The 23,166-nt window shown below is 45.2% G+C and overlaps 1 protein-coding gene across 3 annotated transcripts; it reads left to right on the top strand.

Annotated features, from left to right (window-relative positions):
- The first annotated feature begins 1,478 nt into the window (after positions 1 to 1,478).
- Positions 1,479 to 17,392, top strand: GOSR2 (golgi SNAP receptor complex member 2). Of its 3 annotated transcripts, none has more exons than XM_054801509.1 (6): positions 1,479 to 1,582; positions 4,320 to 4,384; positions 7,110 to 7,218; positions 8,317 to 8,449; positions 11,221 to 11,361; positions 14,174 to 17,392. In XM_054801509.1, the coding sequence occupies exons 1-6, from the start codon at positions 1,554 to 1,556 to the stop codon at positions 14,333 to 14,335; spliced, it is 639 nt and encodes a 212-aa protein (XP_054657484.1). In that variant the 5' UTR covers positions 1,479 to 1,553; the 3' UTR covers positions 14,336 to 17,392. The 3 variants fall into 3 exon arrangements, with proteins under 3 accessions (XP_054657484.1, XP_054657487.1, XP_054657485.1); XM_054801510.1 differs by lacking the exon at positions 1,479 to 1,582 and adding an exon at positions 1,775 to 1,896; XM_054801512.1 differs by lacking the exon at positions 11,221 to 11,361 and having other exon boundaries at positions 1,510 to 1,582.
- Positions 17,393 to 23,166: the final 5,774 nt, after the last annotated feature.

The raw sequence follows: 23,166 nt of genomic DNA, 5'->3' as shown, positions 1-23,166 counted from the left end.
GAAAAAACAGGATTATTAAGAAAACAAAGCTATTTGCACAACGGATGCCCTGACCTGACCATGACCACTTGTGAAGAAGCCTTTGGAGTTAAAGTAGTTCTATGAAAATGAAAGACTGAATAGGACAGCTAGGCAAGGTTCAGAGAAGATGGTAATGACGATCAAAGAGCTGGAACAGCTATTTTAGAAAGGATACCTAGATGAAGGATTTGTCTTCCTGCTTAGTATCTGTGTCTCCATGTCTGCTAGTCACCTAGACTTCTAGAGATGACCTGACTTCTGGAGATCCCACCGGGAGTACTGTGTTCAGCTCTGGGGCCCTCAGCACAGGAAAGACATGGACCTGCTCGAGCGAGGCCACGAAGATGATCCGAGGGCTGGAGCACCTCTGCTATGCAGACAGGCTGAGAGAGTTGGGCTGTTCAGCCTGGAGAAGAGAAGGCTCCGGGGAGACCTTGGAGCACCTTCCAGTCCCTGAAGGGGCTCCAGGAAAGCTGGAGAGGGACTGGTGACAAGGGCAGGGAGTGCCAGGCCAAGGGGAATGGCCTGAAGCTGCAGGAGGGGAGATGGAGATGAGATCTGAGGGAGAAATTCTTCCCTGTGAGGGTGGTGAGGCCCTGGCACAGGTTGCCCAGAGAAGCTGTGGCTGCCCCTGGCTCCCTGGCAGTGTTCAAGGCCAGGTTGGATGGGGCTTTGGGCAAGCTGGGCTAGTGGAGGGTGTCCCTGCCCATGGCAGGAGTGGCACTGGATGGGCTGTGAGGTGCCTTCCAACCCAAACCGGTCTGTGACACTACGACGTGGATGCAGTTCATATGACCAAAGGCAGCTCTCAGCTGACATCTTCACTGACCGTGATGGCACCCTAAAGTAACGACTTCGCAGTGTGCATACCTGACAGACTCACGGATCGGTTTGGGTTGGAAGGGACCTTTAAAGATCACCCAGTCCAAACGCCGTGGACAGGGACGTCTGTGACATCAGGGACAACCTGGCCTGGGACACTCCCGAGGATGGGACATCCAGACCTTCGCACAGAGCGGTGGGATGCTTTGGGTGCACTTCGGACACCCACGCTGGGACCGTCCCTCTGTGCTGGCCGCCCTGAGCCTGAAGAGATGATGGGCAGCCATGAGGGGATGTGGAGGCAAACGAGGAGGGGGGCGGGGATGGCCACCAGGGGACACCCGCTCGCTTCACCCGGCCGCCAAGGGAACCCGGCCGGTGCCTGGCTGAGGATAAAGACGTGGAAGCGTCCTCTCACAGACGGCCATGCCGGCTGTAACCGTGCATTCCCCCCACCCCCGCCATCACCCCCCGCCCGCGGCCACGCGCGGGACGGCGGTCCGGCAGCGCCCCCTGGCGGCCACGCCTGGCGCTGCGAGCGGCGTAGGCGCCTGAAAGGGGGAGGTGTGGGTGTGGGTGTGTCCGCGGCCGGCGGAAGCGGAAGTCGGCGGGGCCGGAAGTGGAGCGGTGACGACGTGGGCGGTGGAGGGGAGCGGAGCGGAGCGGAGCGGAGCGGAGGGGAGGCGGGCGTGTTGAGCTGCGCTGCTGTCATGGAGGGGCTCTACCACCAGACCAACAAGTGCGTGAGGTGACGGGGGGTTGTAACGGCCTGGTCCCCGCGGGAAGCCCGGGGTCGTGCCCGGCCGCAGCGGTCTGAGGGGGTGCGAGGGACGAGTTCGCGGGCGGGCAGCCTGCCTGCGGCCCAGCGCGCTCTCAGCGCCCTTTAAAAGCTTTTCTCATAAAAATTCTCGTCTTCCACCCCGTGTTTCAGCCACGGAAGGAAGCAAAAGCCTGTCCGTGTGTCTGTCCGCAGTCCCAGCCTGCTGTTAGCCACGACAGGCTGAAAGCAAGCAAAGCCTGCTCGCCTCGGGATCGTAAAGCGCGGGATTGCAAGTATGCAGTGAAAACGTTGCTTCTGGTTTATTAAATGTACCTACATTTAAGGCATACTAGTTCAGTAGGATTTTTATGGCAGCAGGGGTTTTGCAATGGCTAGCAGACACAATTTAAACCACCTCAGGAAAGGTGTGATTCCTTGGCAATAGAACCCGCTCTGTTTCACAGATAATGCCTATCTGGTGAGGGAGAAGTGGTATGAAAATTGCAAAATAAGGCAAAAAAATCTTGCAGCTTTATGTGATATGGTATAACTCGTGGGAAAGAGGCCAAAGGAGACAGTTAATCCAGGTACTCCCAATTTCTTGTGGTAATGGATTTCTTTGTTGAACTCTGTTCAAGGAGGTAGTGTGGTAAGTAAGAGAGTTTCAGTAAATAATGATATAGTGATCCTGTAGAGAAGAGCAGGAAATCCTGCTGTTGATCTGGAAATGCATACCCGTAATAGTAAGTGTTCTTGATAAGGGGTATCATTTTGTCTTGTTCTCGTTTCCATATTGCCTTATTCTGTTATCCCAGACTGGTTTGGGTTGGAAGGGACCTCACAGCCCATCCAGTCCCACCCCTGCCATGGGCAGGGACACCCTCCACTAGCCCAGGTTGCCCAAAGCCCCATCCAACCTGGCCTTGAACACTGCCAGGGAGCCAGGAGCAGCAACAGTTTCTCTGGGCACTGTAGTTACTGAGCTGGTTTTTGTTGTAGTTTGTTGTCAGTCTGGGGATACTCTGAATTTTTAAACTCTCTTCCCACCTTTTCCCCAGACTTACTGTATTTTCTGGCATGGGAACAGTCCTGGTGAGTGTGAAGTAGCTTTTCTGATCCAGTTCTGATTTGGCTCCTACAGTTGAGTTTCATAACAGGCATTTTAAGAGCATTTTAAGAGCGATGCGAGTCTCAAGCTGTCTGAGGCATCCTAGAGAAACTGAAACCAAAAATATAGAGGTATGGGTTGTGAGATACTGGATATTGAATTGGTTCTCTAGTTAATTCCAAGTAATATGGTACCTATGACATACTCAGTGATCTCTTTAGCAGTGCAGTGTCATGATTATTTAAAAATCTGATAGTTATTTAAAAATCTTACGTAATAACTGAAGAATAAATACTTTATTACTCTGTAAGATAAGTTGGTGTCAGAGGTCTGGTTTGATAAACATTTGTGCTGTAGTTATCAAAGGATACATATACGAGAAAAAGAGCCGCTAATGTGGCCAAAATTATGATCTCTTAAATATTTTTTTGAAAAGTCATGATACTTTTGTAACTTTTAAAGTGCATTTCTTCAAGTCTGAATCCCAGGTGCTGTGAGAGTGTTCACACCAAGTACGGCCAAAGGTTCGTCTGTCCCAGTATACGTTCAGCATTGTCTAACTGCAGATCTCTAGAACAGACAGTAAGAAATGGGCAAACACATGCAATACTTCTGATGAATATTGTCCCAGCGTCCCAGAAATTTGAGGCTTGGGGGCTTCTTGCAACAAACCCATCAGTGTTTGGTTTTTTTTTTTGTTGTTGTTTGCCACTGCTTGTCTAGCATCAATACCTTCTCTTCAGGTTTAAGCTATCTTAATTTCATTTGATGCCTCTGTAATTCATGTATTGTAAGAGACAGTGAAAGTCATTCCTTATTCGCTTTCTCTTGTGCCATTCATGCTCCAGGATATCTCCAGTCCAGACTGAACAACTGTTTCTTGTATAAAAGCTGCTCTGTACTTTTCATAATCTTTATTGTCCTTCTCTGAACCTTTGCCAATGCTTCTGTTTTCTTTTTGAGAAGGGAGGGATAAAACCTGTGTTTAGTGTGGAAGATGTGTACTACCCATTTATGCAGTGACATAAAGGTGTGTTGTCTCATCAGCACTCTTGACTTCAGTGGTGTATGTAGGTAGTATTTCACTGCAGATCTATTATCAAGGTCTCACTTGTACCATCTCTTCTCCGAGTCCTATCTTCCCTCTGCTGTGCTTACCACTCGTGAGTTGCTAGTATGAATCTGAAATCTTGTCTCCACAGTTGTTTTGGACTAGGTAGATCTTAATGGTTTTCAGCGTGTCAGGTGTGTGACATGGGGGAGAGCCCCAGTTCAGGTTAGAAATATGAAAAGTGAGCTAGAACTGGATTGGAAATCTTTGAAGGGGGAAAAATCCCCAAACCGTTTCACCTTGATTTTTGTTTTTAATCTGAAAGTTATTTTGTAGAATACAAGTTAAGTGAAAGCACAGCTTCATACTGAAGAATTGAATTGTTTTTTGTTTTGTGTTCAGTGATGGGCTGTCCGCACTGAATACCATGTATCTGATTCCTAGTCTGTTCTAAAAAGTACTTTTAAGTAAAAGAAGCTGAAAATTGAGGTATTGAAAAAGGATTTGATTTTAAAAATGTTAACTGACTTCTGTTACTTTACGTTGTCTTTTGATAGGCAAGTCCATGAGGTCCAATCTTACATGGGGCGCCTGGAGACCTCAGACAAAGAATCAGTACACTGTAAGTAGTTAATTAGAGAGAAAAGTCCCACTCCAGTGCTGATTTGATTTAGCTTGCATCCTTAACCTTGTATACTTTATTGTTGTATCTACAATCATTATTGGGATGAACTTGTCTCTTCATTCATTGTGATCAGCTGGTGAGACACATCACCAGTTTGGAATGCATTAAAATTATTTTATTATTTGACTTGAATATGGTGATGTTTTGTGTGAAGGACAGAGCGGAAAAGACAGAACAAGAATTCACTTCAAATCATCTTCCTGTTGTCATTCTTTAATTGACAAGTACTGCTTACTGTGGATGCTTCTACAATGTCGTGGTATGGGAATGCCAGTTATTTTTTGGTGCTATTAGATTTTGGAACTCATTGTCAGGGTATGCTGTGGAGACCTCCAACATAAACAGGTTAAAAAATCCCACATTGATGCATTTGTGGAGGTATAATGAATCATAGAATCATAGAATGGTTTGGGTTGGAAGGGACCTTAAAGATCATCTAGTTCCAACCCCCCTGCCATGGGCAGGGACACCCAATGAACACATCGATGTGTACAGAACTGCAAATTCAGGACTTGTTAGAAGCTCAAAAGCTGAGAAACATCATTGTATACCTGTCCTGTTATTTTGCTGTTCCTTAAGCATCCACTAATTGGCAGTATTCTCCAAAAGATGCTTAGTCCAGTTTCTGGGGAAAGTGCCATGATTTGGTGTGCAGGAATTTAAGCAGGATGATTCTGATAGTTCCTGCTTGCATCAGAGTCAGAACCTGTAATTCCATCTGCTTATGAGAAATATGCAGAACAACTAGGTGTGAAATTGCTTCAGATTAATTTGGACTATAACCCTGTGCTAATAAAATGACTGTAATAAAATACTGTGACATATTGTGGCAGGACTTTGTACCCCAGCGCAGAATTGGCAAATGTATTTTGGACCTGTGTTTGAAGCTTTAATTCCTGTATGAGTAATTGCTAATTGTGATTACTTTTCCTATCAAAAAATAACAACTTGTCTACTGGTTCTGGTTTTTGTGGTGGTTGTACTACTCCTAGTACAATGCCAGACTTCCTGGACTGCTGTTCACTGGATGTGATCTTGGAGCTCCTTGAAAATGAGCATGATTTGCCATCTTGCCTGTGCTGCATGAGACTGTTTCAAGAGAGGATTATGCACCACCTTACGTAGTCAATAAATGAACACACTGTTTTTATATGTATATAAAGATACAGATATGTGCGCTGGGTATTAGTGCATATTTCAGTATTTATGGGGAAAAGGATTATCTTTTGGCAGAAGAGCAGGAATAAGAGCCAAGAAATCAACCTTTCTGTTGCAGCTTTCCTTTTCCAGCTTTGGGCAAATAATCCCTTCTTGCTCAGAAAAGCGTAAGATGACCAAGATAGAATGACTATTGTTTGGAGCGGCAAAAGCTGATGTAATTGTCTCTCTGCTCTCCTGGTTGCTCTTCTGTTAAGTTTAGTTGTACTAACTGATGGAGAGATGAATTGGGACAATTTGGTTGATTTGTGTCTACGTATGTGAGTTGGTTACTCTTTGTGTGAGATCAAAGGGCAAAGAAAAAGGGTTGTACATGCTGTTTGCTGTAGAAAGTCCTGAGATTTTCTGGAAAGTCCTGAGATACTGTGGAGTAGTTAGCAAGTTGGCCAATACTGCTTTTCTCTATACGTCTTTAGTCTAATTGCAAAATAAGAACAAACAGTGCCTGCAGGATTTGGTGACTATTTATACCAGGTCTGACCGTGGCAGTCTGAGACTTCAGGACAACCTCAGATTCTGTGCATCCTCATGGCTGCACAGACTTGATAGTGCTTCTGTCCTCTAAATAATCAGTCTGGACATGCTCTGGAGGGTACTGTCAGCCTTACAGCTCACCTTCTTTAAACACAGGAATGTCAGATGATTAATAGTGCGCCTGTCTTTCACCCTTCTTTGCAATTCTTGAAGTCGCGAAATGCTGATTGTGACGTGGTTAGAATGTGGTTGTTAAATGAGGCAGGGGGTTGTGGCTTGTACCAAGTTGTGCTGTACAATGACTACAGGAACTGAAAGCATACGACTCTCTTCCTCCAGTTGCATTCTATGCAGATGATCAGAAGCAATTGCCATGTTGGTTACAGAGGCAGTTATTTTGTGGCCTCGTTTTCCCATGTGCAAGGGCTTCTCAGGTCTGTTTTGACCATGTTGTTCTGAGCCCTTCATCCAGATCGCCAACTCCTGTCAACTCTGAATCCTTCCCATGCTCTGTCAATCTCCCCTGCTATAGGTATGGATGATGAATATTAACTCGGTGTTAACAGTGTTCAGAGGTTTACATTGCCAGTGTTGTAAGAATCATCTTGGCTATTAGCTTGTGCGAGCAAATCCTGCCGAGGGAACAGGAGGGGCCACAGTTGGGAATGTGGGAGCTTTAAATCCGAATACATGGAGCTGATAGGGAAAGGGGCTCAGATACTTTGAAAGAGCAGGACCTTTCCTAGCTCCCTTCTCAGGGGAGGAGGGAAAGGCCAGGGTCTCAAATTATTGAGTTAAAGAAGTTGCTTTTCATGATATGTATAGTTCTCAGTTATCTATTTTTTTTTCATCCAGTAAGGATTTACATCTGTCAGTTTTTAAATATTGGTTTGAATGCTTTTGAACTTTTACCTTCACTCAGATTGCAGTTCTTTAATTCAAATCAAATTGCATTTTTATTTCCTTGCAGTAGTAGAAAATGAGATTCAGGCAAGAATAGACAATATATTCAGCAACTTGGAGCGTCTGGAAATCCTGTCCAGCAAAGAACCTCCCAATAAACGACAAAATGCTAAACTGTAAGTTCACCTTCTTTGCTGTGATAGTGTAGTGTAGTCTTTATAGTTATTTTCATTAAATTTATTGAAGCCCTTTGATTTGAGTGAAACCTTTACAGTTTGTATAACTTTTGTCTGTGCTCTACAGTAGCAAAATTGAGGCACAGAGGCAAAATCATTTTCCTGCATTTAACCACAGACTGATGATGGAACTGGATTCGTGGTTCTGTTCTGAGCAGAACATGGCACATTGATGCTTAAAAAATTGTCTATATGGCATTTGCTTTTAATGGCATTTGCAGAGGTAAGGACTAAAATTACTTCAGCTGGTGTCCCTTTCTCTGGACCATTTTCCTAGCTGTTGGTGACTGAAATAAGGAGGTTTCTAAAGTTAGTGCTGGTTTGAGCAGGAGGTTGGACTAGAGACCTCAAGACTTTCTGTTCTAATTTATTCTGTGACTCTACTACTAATGTTTAGTCCCAAAATGCCTTTGTAGATACGAGGGGTGAATTTCATGTCACCTATATTATAGAGGTCAGTATCTGAAATAGTCATCTAGGCTTTGTAGTCATGAAACATTTCATCAGAGACAGTGGAGTTCTGGACATTATTTGTTTTAGCCCAATGGAGATGTCTCCTGTATTGCCCACTGACTTTTAAACTCCTTTTAATAAAAACTTAAACTTAAGAACATGGTACTAATTAATGAAACTTGAAAGCTTAACCTTTTATGTGCCTTAAAATAGAAACTGTTCAAATCCTACTATCTTTCCAAATCTGTGTTAAATGAGGAATGAATATATATATATAAAAAAACTCCTGAAGACACTAGTCATGGGATAGGATATCCAAGACAGCTCAAGAATTCTGCTTCACATTCTGTCATTACCCTCCAGTCAAATAATCACCTGTTTAGTAGAAAAATGAGGCACAGAAGATCTGATTCTGGAGTATAAGCTTAACATTGAATGTCCTTTATCTTCTAGATAAGTAGAACCCATCATTCTTTATTATTTATCACTGTTAATTTATAATGCTTGATTATTCCTATAAAAAACACCAGAAAAGAATGTTATTTTTATTGCTGGGAATGTCTTCCTGTTGTTGATCCTTTCTAGCCGAGTTGACCAGCTGAAGTATGATGTTCAGCATCTGCAGACAGCTCTGAGGAACTTTCAACATCGCCGTTACATCCGGGAGCAACAGGAGCGACAGCGAGAAGAGCTGCTTGCACGTACATTCACTACTAATGTAAATATTCTTTATTTTACATCTGTGTGTTCTAGATGCCGTAGTTTTTCAGAGACGTTTCAGGCAGGATGTGGGCGTGACTCTATTAGATTGCTGCTGTGACATGTAAATGGAATAAAGATAGAAAAGCATAACAATAAGTGTTGAAGAAGTACAACTGTTTCATGAGAAATAGTTCATCTATTAAGAGGCAGTAGTAAAAGACTCCAGAAACTGCTGCTCCTATTTTATCCAGTGCAGTTCTGCTTGAATTTATATAGCAGTTTCAAAAGGATGAATGAGGTAGGTACCAAAACAGGCTGACAGATCCTGAGGTTTGTAAAATGTCTGGCTTTTATACACCCTACTGTCAGTAGATGTCAGCAAGGTTTCATTTGTCCAAATATAAATCACACAGGTGGGGAAAAACCACTTCCTTTTTGCCTATAAATGATTCAAAAATTTTTAATGGCAGGAATGTGTTTCCACCTGTACTTGGTTAATTTTTAGTTCCCCCACTGCAAATTCCTAGAGGAATTTTGCTCTGAATAATGTACGTTTGCTTTCAGATTTTACTTTTCTGTAACTCAAAAGCTAGTCTTTTGTTTTGTTGGTTTTTTGTTTGTTTTTTTGTTGTTTGGTTTGGGTTTTTTCTGTTGTTGAAGGCATATAACCTACTTTCTATGTCATTATTCACTGTTAGGGCAAGGAAAACTGAATGTAAGTGGTCCTATTTTCTTGAGATTTGGGAAGTTCAATGCACTTCTCAAAGTTTGACATAAAGATGACATCCAGCATTTTGGTGGCTATTTCAAAATTATAAACAAGACTTGAAAAGAACACTGAAATTTGAAACCTGATTTGTTTTCAAAACACTGTAGCGTCCCTCTGAAAATGTGGAGAAAATTTCCTGTAGGAAAACTTGTCCAGACATAAAACACATGTGTAAGTGGAACAGTTTTGAAGAGCAGTAGCAGCCTTGCAAATACGAGTTATTTATTTCTCCTTTAGATGCTCAAAATTGTCTCAAGATGAAAAAAAAGCACATTATTTTGTATTTTTTTAACTTGTTACAAAAATGTGACTTTTAAAATACAATATCCCCTTAATAGGAAAATGGTGATTTATTTGTCAGTTATTGGCCTGTTTACACAGTTTCTATTTATATACTACTCTATTAAATAGAAACGTCAGCTGAGCTTGTAAGCATCCTGAATAAATCACTGTAACACAGGTAACAACTTTTGAAAGCTGTAGCAGTGTTCTGAATATTTTGCTTAATTCGAAAATAAATGAGTCTCTATATTTAAAGCCTTCCCTTCTGCCATTCTGGAGAAAACCACTAACAGCAAATGAAAGACATGATGCCATCTAATCTCCCTATGAGGAGGGTCAAAAATCTACTTCAGTATTTTTCTTGCTGCCTTGTGGTGTATTAAAAAAAAAAACCAAACAACCCTGCAAACTCCTTCTATAGGAAATAGAATCCCTGCTGATTTGAAGTTTAATGAATATCTGAACTAATAGCCATTCAGATGCAAATCCAAGTGCTTCTGCTCTGCAGACTCATGTAAGACAAGACACTTGTTTCAACCTTAGTGCTTCATTAACATTTGATCAGAGGTGTGTATGCTGTCGCGGCTTCTTCATCTGGTAACTTTGAGCCTGCAACTGCTAAAGCTCTGTCCTCTATTCTTCATTCTTTTACAGTAAGCAGAACACCTAGGCACCACAGCAGCTCACACTGCATTGTACATGTCATTCCCATGTGAACTTTTTTTACAATAATCACCAGTCTACTCAGAGCAAGCGTGGTATTGTTACCTGCATGTAACCTACAGCTGATAGTCAGACGTAGGGTATTAACCATCTTCTGCCCTAAATACGAATTCTGCATTTTGTTAGCTCTTGCCATTCTGAGTACATGAAAGTGGGTAAGCCAGTGTTTCCACACTTACCTCTCACCAACATCATGATTCCTGTACTTAAAACAGTGTGAGGGTGATGAGCTATGATCTTGACTCTCTCGGTGAAATAGTATCCGGAGAAGATTAAACCGGAGGCCTTCGAAAGAGAAAAGTGTTTGCATACTCCGACCTCATGTACAAACCACGTTACAGAATTCTATCCAGTTATTTCTATTTCAAGATTCATAGTTTCTAGTTGAGCTGATGCATCTTTTCTGGGAAAATGTTATTTTTTTTATTTAGATGACGCCTGGATGGTGTGTGAGTGAGACCTTCATTGAGCTAGATTCACGTCTGTTTGCCCTCGCTGTCAGAAACATGCAGCTTGTTGTAAATAGGCGTTTACAGAATGTCATCTCCCAGACATTGTGTTTTGCAGGCCTTTTCCCGCCTAGAAACGTGATACTAAGTCTTTCAAAAGTCCTTCACTGGCAATGATCAAATGCCTCCTCGTTAAACACCTTCTGTTAGTTTTGATGTTCTCTCTTATGATACCCTTCCCTTCCTATATCATAAACTGAGATTATAAAAAATTCTCCACTTTTAATCTGATTTTTTTATGTTTCGAGATCTAGTTGCAGTTGAACAGCTGTTCAACTTTGCCTTTTGGCTTGCTTCCTGTAGGCTTCTCTAAATTACTTCTTTCCCCTCAAATATTAATGCTGTATTTGATATCCTTATGAAAAAATGTTTAAAACGTAATCCTTCAAGTCCTGTCAAGTTTTTGCCACATTTGTTTCTGCATGTTCTTTTTCTGGCTCTAAATATGTATGGGCAGTTTGAGTGAGCAGGCAAGGTAACCAAGACCCTGCATTTCCCCTACAGGACTCTGACACCACCATCCCGATCGACGAAACATTACAGTTTAATGAATCCCTTCAGAATGCCCATCGTGGCATGGATGATCTTATTGGCAGTGGGACCAACATCCTTCAGGGGCTGAGGGACCAGAGAGTGACATTAAAGGTGGGGGCATCATTTTTTACCCCACATTCTTCTGTGTTTGTTTACCAGGCTAAGTAAAATAAATACGTGGGTTTGTTTCAGTACACTGCTTCAAGCTGAGAATGCTGGGAAAGGCCCAAACTCCATTTTAACTGAACCTGAAATCTTTACGGTTTATCATCTTATTAGGAACATCTTAAAGCTCTTTTTGTGGCTTGATGGCATAGCAGTCTTTGGCTGCACAGTCTGGAGTGCCAAATGTTTTGTTTTGTTTTGTTTCTTTATGGGTTGTTTGTTTGTTTGTTTGGGTTTTTTTTGTTCAAGTGAAGAATGGGAAGTAACGGCTAGCTCCCAGATAGACGCCGATTCAGATGAACATCAGATGAACATCAGATGAACATCAGATGAACATCAGATGAACATCAGATGAACATCACGCAGAGCAACCACAAGTACTTGTGTCAAGTACTTGTGTTTAAGATTAGTAATAAAGATAATACTCTTTCAGGTCTAATGCACCTCAACAATATATCCTTCCTTGAATACTGTTAATGACAGCTGTATTTCTTCATGTCTCTTAATAACAAATATTTGTTATTTATTTTAAAGACTATTCAAAGTGATGTTACATTTTGAGTGAATAGCTCAAAGATACAAAAAGCTTTTTAATAAGAAGTGTGTGTTGGGGAAAAGCTGGATTTCTGAAGAACGTGGGGAAATCCCTAGCTCTGTTGTATTCATCTTCCGATGGGGGTAACTGTTATTGTCTGTTTTGTGATACTGTTTTGGGATGTATCTCCCAGAGGATTTAGGCATTTTTAATTGCTAACATAAATCCCTACATTTGGTCAGATGAACCACACCTTACACTCCAAGGATTGCAGGCTACAAAGTTTGTCTAGGCAGCTTACGTACAGATAGCCACCCTGCGGGTCTCGATAGCCAACCTATGGGTCTCACCCTTAAAGTCCACAGGCCCTTTGCAGGAGCAGCTTCTAGTACCTGTGGCACCCATTTCCCAGGAGTTACCAGAGCTTGGGGGTCTTCACGGGGCAGAGTTGCTAGGTGCTTATGTTAATATTAACGAATGCCTGTTGCAGTTCACAAGCCAGGTACTTCCTATCCCCATCACAGATTTCCAGGCTAGCTGGTATTCCCAAAGCACTGGACAGGACGGCTGCGGGGTGTAATGGCAGAGGACGTTTGTCCTCTGTGTTTAGCACTGGGTGGCTTTGGTGGCTGATCACAGTTGTGTGGGGCATCCAGTCACTGAAGTGCACGAGTGTACCTGTGCTTCACACAGAAAATTGAGTTGTTGGTTCTAGAACATGGTAAGTCACCGATTCAAGGTAATCTCTGCTGAATGACTGAAGCACTTGGTCTCTGGAGGGTTCCTGAGACATTGCAAGTCAGGAGGACTTAACCATGGTTGGCAAATGTGATGAAGGAACGCTTGCAGGACCTGCTGCCTCAAAGAGATTGAGAGGAAATAGTATTTTTGTTGTGTCAATAGTGCTGCCTTGCTGCTTCTGCCATCTGTGCCTGGATTCCTGTTAGATCATAATGTGCCTTCTGCAAATGTGAGCATGCTTTGTCTCAGTTTCCAACTTGGGGCAAGTCAAGGACACCTCAGGTCAGCACTGTAATAGTAAAGTGTTAGCGTGTCTCTGCCTGCTGCTACTGACAGTCTGTTCTTCTGGGAACATCATGTTTTTATGTTTTAGGGGGTATTTCTTCCCACTCGTTGAAGAAATACCTGTTCATATTTTCCCCTTAGCTTGCTTTTCTTATGCGATCAAAGACTTTGTGGCACGTTTACAAGTCTGGCTTAAGCAGCATAGGGACAACTTCTAAAGCTACGTGAGGTAATTTGGAAGCATGTTAATCTCTAACTTCTTGGGTATTGGATATAAATAGAGACAGGTATGAACCAAGTGTTCCCAAATTGTCGCAAGGCTTTAACTGTTCTAGTTGTAAAATTCCACTGTTCCTTGGACTGCAAGAATTGAAGAGTCTTCATTTTCCTTTTGTTTGGTTTCATTTTAAAGCTTAATTTTTGGTTTCTCTTCTCCAAGAAAGGTTTTCTTTTGTTCTGAAGTACTGTGAAAAGATTGCTCCAGAGCCAGGAAAAGCGCTGAACTTTGAAGTGTAGTATCCAGGGGTTTACTGCGAAGTGTATGAAATGAAGGTGAAAAATTTGATTATGTTTTACTAGCTGAGACATAACATGATTTCAGCAAAGGGCTGAATACCTACACAGCCTTCTACAGAAGAAACTCATTATCTAATTTGATATTGCAAATCTCTATATTTTATGGATTGAGAAACTGTGTGTGCCTAATATTGTTGATATTTTTTTTCTTTTTGATTCTCTGCCCCATCCCACTGCGGGGGGAAGTGAGCCAACGGCTCCGTGGTGGTTTTAGCTGCTGGCTGGGTTGAACCACAACATTCTGCAAGAAAGGCTGTCTGATCAAGAAGCTTCAAGCTCTTATTAGACTGTATCCCTGAAGAAGGACCAGAACAACTCTTAATGCCTCCCTAGGGAGTGCATTTTCTCTGGGCCACTCTTTATGATGTCTCTGTTCAGACAGGTTGTTTTGTATCTTTAACCACATTCCTGTTCATCTGTGTGAATTAATTAGTCTCACAGTCCAGCTATTTCCAGGGTTTTGTGGCCATCTCATCTTAAATTGTAGGAACTGTTGGCTGATAGCAAGTTCCATCAATCAGAATTCATCCCTTGCCACCATGATGAAATATTCTCTGACTGTGGAATAAGAAGTGTTGGACCATGCGGTTAATTGTTTCTTTGCTGTCTTTTTATTCTTAGGGTACTCACAGGAAGATCCTGGATGTCGCCAACATGTTGGGCCTATCCAATACAGTAATGCGGCTGATTGAGAAGCGAGCCTTTCAAGATAAATACTTCATGATTGGGGGAATGATTTTGACTTGTGTAATTATGTTTCTCGTCGTGCAGTATCTGACATGAGCTACTGAACTGTTGCCAGAGGAGATCGTCTTTTGGAGCAAGACAGACTGACCTCCAAACTGTACTTTCCTCTGAGTGCTGCTTTGGATGAGCCCCTCCTGTGAACTTCAGAGTTTACAAATCACACTCAGACACTTGTCATGTGGAAAGCATGTAGGGAAACAAATTTCTCTGGGGACGCTGTAGTTGAGAACGGTCCTATAAAAATATCCCTAGCCTTTGCTGCTCTCACCTTACTGTCTTCAAGCTTAAGAATCTGGTTAAATAGGAAGCAGAAGTGATAATTTTGCCCAGCTGTATTGCAAGGTACGAGTGTCCTTTTGGGTAGACAGGGGTAAGAGGATGCAAGGGCAGAGCATAAGATGTAGTGAGTCTTTCCTGTGTTGGCCAGAAGTGACTCTGGTCACTGTGTTTTGCAAAGGAAGAATGCCACAGAGGAGAATTTTGCATCATTTGTGGGCACGCTGCTGCGGAGCGAGTGTGCAAAAAGAGGCAGGAAGTGAACCCTGGTTTGCTTGGAGGGAAAAGAATTTGTGGGGAAAGGTCTTAAAGCACGGTTATAACCTCAGCAAATGTTTTTGTTTACGCATACAGTATTAACCAGCACAAATCTTCCTGTTGTAGGCTAAAATGCTTCTCATCTGAGGTATGTTTTGGTACCTTTTTATGCCCCGCTGCTTCCCAGTGGAAGCTGAATGCTGAACTCCTGCCTGTGTCATCTCTCTGTGCCCAGTACCAAATCCAGCCTGCAAAAACTGTTAAGACACTGACATTTTTAATGCTAGCGCACATCATGTTTTGATGAGTTGTATTCATTTTCTGAGGTGGTTGGTTGGGGTTTTGTGCTCTGTAGCTGGTGTTTTTTGAATCGATGAAGCAGGCAAGTCCTCGCTGTGCTCGGATTCAGGTTTGTGATTTTTATGTTCGTAGAGCTGGAACGGGCGCACTCTGCTCTTCTTTGCATTCACAATAACAGTGGGATCGGGGCAACAGACCTTTCACTTAAAACCAGCTGTTTTCAGAGGAGTTTCCTGAAGTTATGTGCCTTGGGATGGTAAACATCCCTCATCCTTGGGAAGGGTGTTCTTTGCATTATCCTTTGTACCTGCAAAATTCCTGTGAAAGACTTTCTCATACATTCTCATATATAGCATCTCACAGAGATGATCCCCGCCTCAGATGTGTCTTCCCTGGTTGTAGGTATCTGTCCACATTTAAACCTTCACAGTTACGAACCGTCTCATTGTTTAAATACAGTACTCCTTTCCCTGTAGACTGTGGGGACTGTTGGAATGGCCATCCTGAGATTTGGGGCATCATCCATTTCAATCAGCCTTCAGATACATTCCCATCCTGATTTGTGTACAAGTCTGGAGCATTTCCAGGCATGTGACAGTGGCACAGATGTGTCATATTCAGATGGTCTGGCATAATGCTGGCAATTCCTTAATTTTTTTTTCTGTCTGGAATGGTTGTGGGTCTTTTAATTAGTAAGAGATTACAAGTTCTGCATTCTATCTTTGCTGCAATAAGCTTTGCTTTTATTACGTAGCCTGTTGTAAACTTGGAGAAATGGTATTAATAACGGTAAAAAATGAATTTCAGTTAATACGGCAAGTGAAACAAACGGTTTACAGTTGCATAACTCCAGTATTGACTGACTGTGGCATGGCTTTAAAGCCCAGATGAGCATACCCAATTTGATCAGTGGCCACTCAGCTTCATGCATGAACCCAGGGCAAGAGGAGCCGGCAGTCGGAGTGCTAGTGTGCCGCAGACACGGCGGGGAGGCCAAGGTGCCGTCAGTGCCTAGATAACCCCGTCGGATGCTTTTGGCAGAAGAATGCAGGAAAGCCTCAATGCCTGTTGAGTGTCCTTTGTGCTGCACACCTTCTGGCTGTCCGTGTTGTGCTTCTCCATGTGTTTGATGCTTCTGAAGGGTTTTGTGCTCTTCGCGTTCCTCAGTCTGCTAGGCTTTCCCAAGGAAACACATTAGCAGACCAAGTACAGAATCACTTTTCATTTGAGCCCGAGGCAGCAGGGAATTAAAGGAAAAGAGGAGGTCCGCAGTGATAGATCATCTGTCTTACTGTATCTTTAAATCTTAAATCTAAATTTACCTTTTAAGTATGAAATCTGATAGATTTAGCATACTATGCACTTGTGAGATCACCTTCTATGAGATCAGCTGGGCACCTTGTAAGAGATTCCTGGTAAATCTTTTTCTGTTCCAATAAACCGGTTCAATTCCACCTTGATTTTACAACCCTGTGGTTTAGTGTTTAAAGGATGTCATTTGGTGGCGTTTAAAGTTTCTGTCGTTGTGACCCGGTGTAGCAGGATTTGTCTTATACCATGGTGGGACTCCAGCCATTTTGTTTCCTTTTTTGGCTGGTGGTAGGAGCCATAAAATATTTGGAACTGGATTTTTTTTCTTCTGTTTTTGAGACTAGCTTGGCATTTTAATACATGTTTCTCTAATTCATTTATTTTACCGTCTTAGAGTCTTGTTCTTGTGTAGGCTAATTCCCTTTTCATAAGCAAAGTGTCCTTCTGTTCACCGTGTCTAAAGGTGAGATGTGGGGCTCGAAGGAACCACTTGGGTAACTGGATTTGATGACGTGCAACTTCACATTTGTACTACGTGTTAAGTCCAAAACATTTACCAGAGCATCTGTGCTATCTCAGATGGGCAGTGTAAAACTCTCAAGGCCTCAGCAGGAGCACAGGTAGGGTCAGGGTCCCTGCTAACACGAAACAAGACCAAGCTGAAACCCTGGTGGCTTTACATGTGTTGCTGCTACAGCTTTCTGTAAAGTTCCCTTTCTTACTAAAGACAACATATCCTTCAAGAGAGCTGTTCTGCTTCTGAACTTCTGTGGCACAGTGAGCGTTCCAGGTGTTGGATGAACTGCTCTCTCACCAGAGGACGCTGTGGAAACTGACTTGCTTCTGGGGAAAAAACCCTTTTTACCAGTATTATATGTAAAGAGGCAAGGGTGGGACATGATGTGATTCATGTGATGTGTTATGTGAATAAAGATTTTTCAATCAAAATGAAGTCTTTTACCTTGACTAACATGTAAACTTAAACAAGTTGGACAAATTCTGATATTCTAAATACTGAGGCAGGTAAGGCAGAAGGCTGGTGGGGCCAAAGGAGCCCCTGCCCGCTCGGATGCGAAGTGAAAAGGAAGTTCGCAGAAGGGACGGATGTTACTCCAGGCTCAAAGCCAAAGCTCAGCTGGCACTGAAACTAGTGAGGGGTACGAAGGGTTTGTATAAATGCACTGGTAGCAGAAGGAACCAAAGCCGCCAGCCAAAGGGAGAGGACGCTACAGGAGGCAGCTGGGTGACAGTTTTTCCTCCTGCAGACTTGCCCACAGTTTGCCCACACAGGAAGGTAGAATTATAGAATCGTTTTGGTTGGAAAAGGCCTTTAAGATCACCAAGTCCAATCGTTAACCCAGCACTGCCAAGCCCACCACTAAGCCATGTCCCCAAGCACCACATCTCCATGTCTTTTAAATCCCTCCAGGGATGGTGACTCCACCGCTTCCCTGGGCAGCCTGTTCCATGGCCTGACAACCCTTTGAGTGAAGACAGTTTTCCTAATCTCCAATCTGAAACTCCCCTGGCACAACTTGAGGCCATTTCCTCTTGTCCTGTCGATTGTTGCTTGGGAGAAGAGACCGACACCCACCTCACCACAACCTCCTTTCAGGTAGTTGTAGAGAGTGATCAGGTCTCCCCACAGCCTCCTCTTCTCCAGGCTCAACAACCCCAGTTCCCTCAGCCGTTCCTCATCAGACTTGTGCTCCAGACCCTTCACTCTTTGTTGCCCTTCTCTGGACATGCTCCAGCACCTCAGTGTCCTTCTCATACTGAGGGGCCCAAAACTGAACCCAGCTCTCGAGGTGTGGCCTCACCAAAGCCAACTACAGGGGGACAATCCCTGCCCTGGTCCTGCTGGACACACCATTTCTGATACAAGCCAGGATGCTCTTGGCCTTCTTGGCCACCTGGGCACGCTGCTGGCTCATATTCAGCTGGCTGTCAACCAACACCCCCAGGTCCTTTTCCACCGGGCAGCTTTCCAGCCACTCTGCCCCAAACCTGTAGCGTTGCCTGGGGTTGTTGTGACCCAAGGGCAGGACCTGGCACTGAGCCTTGTTGAAAAGATGTCCCACCTGAGTGTTGGAAGGGGAGAGAAGAGCACTGGCTCTTCAGGCTTTGTGAAGTGGAGTGAGGAGACAGATGGAAACACAGAGAGGTGTAAAACAGGAAGGGCCTGGGCGAAAAAATTGTGCATTGAGGAGAAAGGAGATAGGAACCATGGGGGGGGGGCGGGGAATATTCTTCCCAGTTCACTAAGGATGGCTGGAGGGGGGGGGGGGGCGGTTCTGCAGAGAGGGTCACAGGGATGTTGTGCACCAGCCCGGCCTGTGTCTTTCAGCAGGAAGCGGGTCCAGTTGCACAGCAGGGTTGGAAGGTGTGGGACAGTGTGCACTGGCTCCGACAGGTGCTCCCAGTGATGCCCCTCCCTGGTGAGACTGGTGGTGACATGGCAGGCTTGTATGGCCCTGGACCTGGTGGTGGTCTCTGCTGGCTGGGTGGTGGAACAGGGGGGGTGGGGAGGGGAGCTGGGGGCAGGTGGGCGCTATGCTGCGGGGAAGACAGCCAGGACCTCAGCGTGCTCTGTCTGCACCCTCTTTGGTACTGGAGAGGGCTAGACCTCCCTCGGTCCTGCCCTCTACCGCTAAGGATGCAGGTGGTGGGGGCTGGAGTCCTGGTGCCCTGCTCAACCTTCCTCCATGTTCTAACAAGGATAGCAAAGGAAGAACCTGGAGGTCGAAATGTGGGTGTTGATAAAGAGATTGTGGATTTAAAATGTGAGATCAAATGGGTTAGGGAATTAGGTTAGGGGTTAGATTATCTTTCTCGTGCAATTATGTTTTGCTTTGCAGCAATTCAAGTTCCCCACAGCTACAAACCACTTACTAAATCAGAAAATATCCAGCAACGAATGCAAACAAGTTAAAAATTCATCCAGTGATGTAGGTATAAACTAGATACATAGATCAGATCAGCCTTTGGCAGTCTGCTGAGCCAGGTCTTCACGGTTTATCTTCTCGGGTGGTCCCCTGAAGGACTTCAATATGATAAGCAGCAGATCAAGCCTAGAAGTAGTATTGTTGATTCAGCTGCATGCTTTAAGGTGTGGCTATGTGTGTACAAGAAATTTAGGAGGGTACAAAACAAAGAGGTAAAAGTTTTGAAACAAAGAGACTAAGTGCAGACAGTATTTTAGCAGTTAAAAGTAGAGTGGAAGGTGGCCAACGTACATGCAGATTGGAGAAGGAGATAATGAATAAGACGACATTATGACTGGGTGGGATAGAAGTCAGTTAGAAGGAAGATAGTACAGATAAGTACTAGAGAATGTTTATACTTGTCCAGTAACCAAAGCTTAATATATATGCCTGTATTATGTATACTGCTTCCAAATGTTAACCCTATAATGCATGATTACAACTGATATTAAAAATCAACACCTCCTTCAGAGTAAAACAAACACTATGGTAATGCTGCCCATGACTATAGTATCAATATTGAATGCCTCGACTGTGGAAGAAAAATTTCTCTTTCTGTGCTATAACACAATCCAAAGGTGATGGTATCATGTTTTCACACCACCACTGTGTAAATATAACAATGTGGATAGTTGCTCTGCAGAGGGTGCTCCTGCCTCGCTCTGTTTTGTCCTGCCCCAGGCTTGCACACCCCTGTCCCCGCCTCAGCCCAGCGCCAGCTCTCCCCGTACCCAGCAAGCATGAGCTACTGCAGTCCCGGGTGGATTTTTGGCAGCAATCTGCCCTCTTCCTCCCCAGGCAATCGTTTCTTCTATCACTCTCAGGTATCTTTGCACCTGGATTTAGGGAGGTGAGAATCTAAGAGCAAGAGGAGGGGAATAAAACAATGAGTGAGGACCAGAGAAGAACAGTAGGTGACAGCATTGTTCTGGAAAAGGGCTGTAGAAATGACAACCCAGCTGGGCTTCAGATGATAGCACACTCACAAAATATAGGGCAGGTACATTATCACAGACATCAGGTGTGCTGGACATCATAGCAAAGGAGTGCTGCTGCCCTTGGCCATCACAGCATTGCCAGAGTAACTCGGACGCTGGCTTGGTGCATCCCCTCCCCATGGGTAGGGAGGAGGGCGCGGACAGGCTGGCCAGTGGCAGGTGGGAAGAGCCTTGTGGAAATCCGCAAGGACTTTGTTTGACTGCAGAGCCTGGGATCCTGCCTGGTGTGGAGACAGGGCTCTGGGATGACTGCGCAAGGGCCTGTCTACCTCTGCAGCCCAGGTGGCAGGGGCTAGCTGGAAGCAACGGGCATTGCTGCCCAGGGACCAGGCAATACCTGCCATCCCAGTGGCTCACAGCAGCATTCCCAGGACAGGGACATCACAGCAGCAAGGATGGGACGTGACAGCCACGGTCCTTCCCATGGTGACCTGCACACTGAAGGGCTGCCACGAGGCACCCAGACATCACAGGGCTGGGAGCTCCACATAGGAAGGTCCTTCCTGGATGCTGGATGGGCTGTTCCAACCTACCTGCTCTGCAACGTGCATGTCAGACCTGCATAAGGAGACATCGTGTCTGCACAGCTCGGCTAACGCTTTGAAAGAAATAATGCTCAGCTCTGCAGCTGCGTCGGCAGCCCAGGCAGCCACTGCTTTGATTTCCAGGCTATTGCTGAGCCAGCACTTGTACATGACCTCCAAGTTGAAACCATGCTTTTGGTTTTACGAGTTCTAACCTGGACTAAAAACCAGGAAAGGGGAAATGATGTCTTAAATGTGGTTTAGTTATAAAGTTGAGATCCGGGGCCAGAGCTTGATCTGCCAGGAAAAGGAGATTTCGTGCTGACTTCAGTAACCCCAGGCACTCTCACCTGCTGGAACCTGAAGCTCAGAAGCAAGAGGTGGTTCCCTGGGGAGTTAAAGGAAACACCACACACAACTAAGCAGGGTAACTCAGGTTGAAGTGATACGGCAAAGTGAGGGGTATACCTAGAACATGAAGGGACTGGTAGGCTAAAGAGTCCCTGGACAGTCTGGTCCCCACCACCACCCAGCTCTTTTCCTCTGGCCTTCCTGACCACAGCACAAAGGAGCTGGACACTGGAACTCCAAAGGCAAAACAATACCAGGAGCTTGTTCACCTTCCAGGACAAGCATGAAGGGGCAATTTTGCAGCTGGTGTTTCCTTGCATGCCAGGTAGATCTGTTCCCTTCTCTCTCTCCCACCTCCAGCACTTTACACTTGCTCGTAAACACCTCCACCATGGAAAAATCTTCCTTATTCCCTCTTGCACTGGGCCGGAGCCCATATAGCTCAGGACCCTGTACTTAGAACCTTACTTTAGGTTACAAGAGTGACTAATCAGGATTTAACTGATCAGATTCAAAGCTGCTTATTCACAGTAATGAAGATGCCTGCCCCCTCGATGGGGGGACACTGGACAGCACTGGTCTCCTGGGTATCAGCTGAGCACAACTGCCACCACCCCAATTCCCCATTAGCTGAAGATGGCACTGAGGAGGAGCACAGTCTGAACTGCTGGGCAAGGGAGAGGCTGGGCAGCGTACCTTCCAGCTGGATGTGAACCACACATACGGACACACTGCAGCCACGAGTGCCTCTCTGCAGGGGTACAGGCACCCTGTACTCATCTCCAGACTAAGGGGAAAGTGGAGGGGAACAGACGGAGAAAGCGGTGCCACTGGCTGTGACCAGGGATTCACCTGGACTTGTAGGGATTCCTGGAGCCAGCAATACAGGGCCCAGAGTCCTCAGCAGTGCAAACCGCCGAGTGCTAGCAGGGCAGTCTGTAAGACCCAGTCATCCCTCCAGACCTTGACCCTGAAAAGTGTGGCTGAAGGCAGAGCACCCCCTTCTTCCAGGGAAGTGAAAAAGAAACAAATCTGCGTGCAGGCCTGGCTCTGGCCATGAGAGCGTGGAGGAAAGGGGCTTATCCCTTCTTCAGTGCTCTGGAACTGGTGGGAGGAGAGGAAGGGCTGGAAAAAGGACATTTCTTTCCTGTGCCAGTGGACTGCAGCTCTGCTGGGGGAAAAGAGTGCGCTGCATCCTGCGGCTGAGAACAGCAGGGACAGTGTGGGAAGTGGCAGAAGGTCCTGCTTACGGTGTCCCTGCTCCAGCTGCAGGCCAAGCTGAGAGGAGCTGCGCACCCTAGACCAGACCACCACAGTGTGAAGGAGGCTCTGACTCAGCAGGATCCAGCAAGGGCCCGCACAGAGGGAACTGGCTGTGCTGACCAGATCACAGCCCATGGAGCTCACAAGGGGGAAGTGACCTGGTTCCCCACTGATCCAGCCCCAGTGGGGCACAGCAACAGCACAGGGTGTCCTGCAGTGCAGGCTCAACCTGTCAGTGGGAGAAAGTCTGCACAGAACCATACAGTGAGCCACGGGAGCAGAGCAGAGGCATCTGTGGGTCTGGGAGCTGCACCAGCAGCGTGGGTGCACCTCACCCCTGAGCAGAACTGTGCGCATCTGTGGCCGGGTGCAAATCAGGGGTGGGGAGACCCATCAGACACCACACAGGGCTGCGGGCACCAGGAGAACCAACAAGGAACTCCAGCGGGTCCAGGCTCCCCAACGCAGAGGAATCTGTGCCTGAAGGTAAACACTGCCTCCTCTCCTTCCTCCTGAGTCACCAGTGACAACTGCAGACACAACCATTTCCATCCCAAATTTCCATAGGCATTTCTAGTCAGACCAGTCCTACTGCCACAGAG

Source organism: Grus americana, chromosome 22 (genome assembly GCF_028858705.1).
Source record: "Grus americana isolate bGruAme1 chromosome 22, bGruAme1.mat, whole genome shotgun sequence".
NCBI classification, from domain to species: domain Eukaryota; kingdom Metazoa; phylum Chordata; class Aves; order Gruiformes; family Gruidae; genus Grus; species Grus americana.
This window is presented reverse-complemented; position numbering and strand designations above follow the sequence as displayed.

Coding starts and splice junctions, on each gene's coding strand:
- GOSR2 (XM_054801509.1), top strand. CDS start 1,554: ATGGAGGGGCTCTACCACCAGACCAACAA. Junction 1,583..4,319: donor CTCTACCACCAGACCAACAA/GTGCGTGAGGTG, acceptor GTCTTTTGATAG/GCAAGTCCATGAGGTCCAAT. Junction 11,362..14,173: donor ACCAGAGAGTGACATTAAAG/GTGGGGGCATCA, acceptor TTTTATTCTTAG/GGTACTCACAGGAAGATCCT.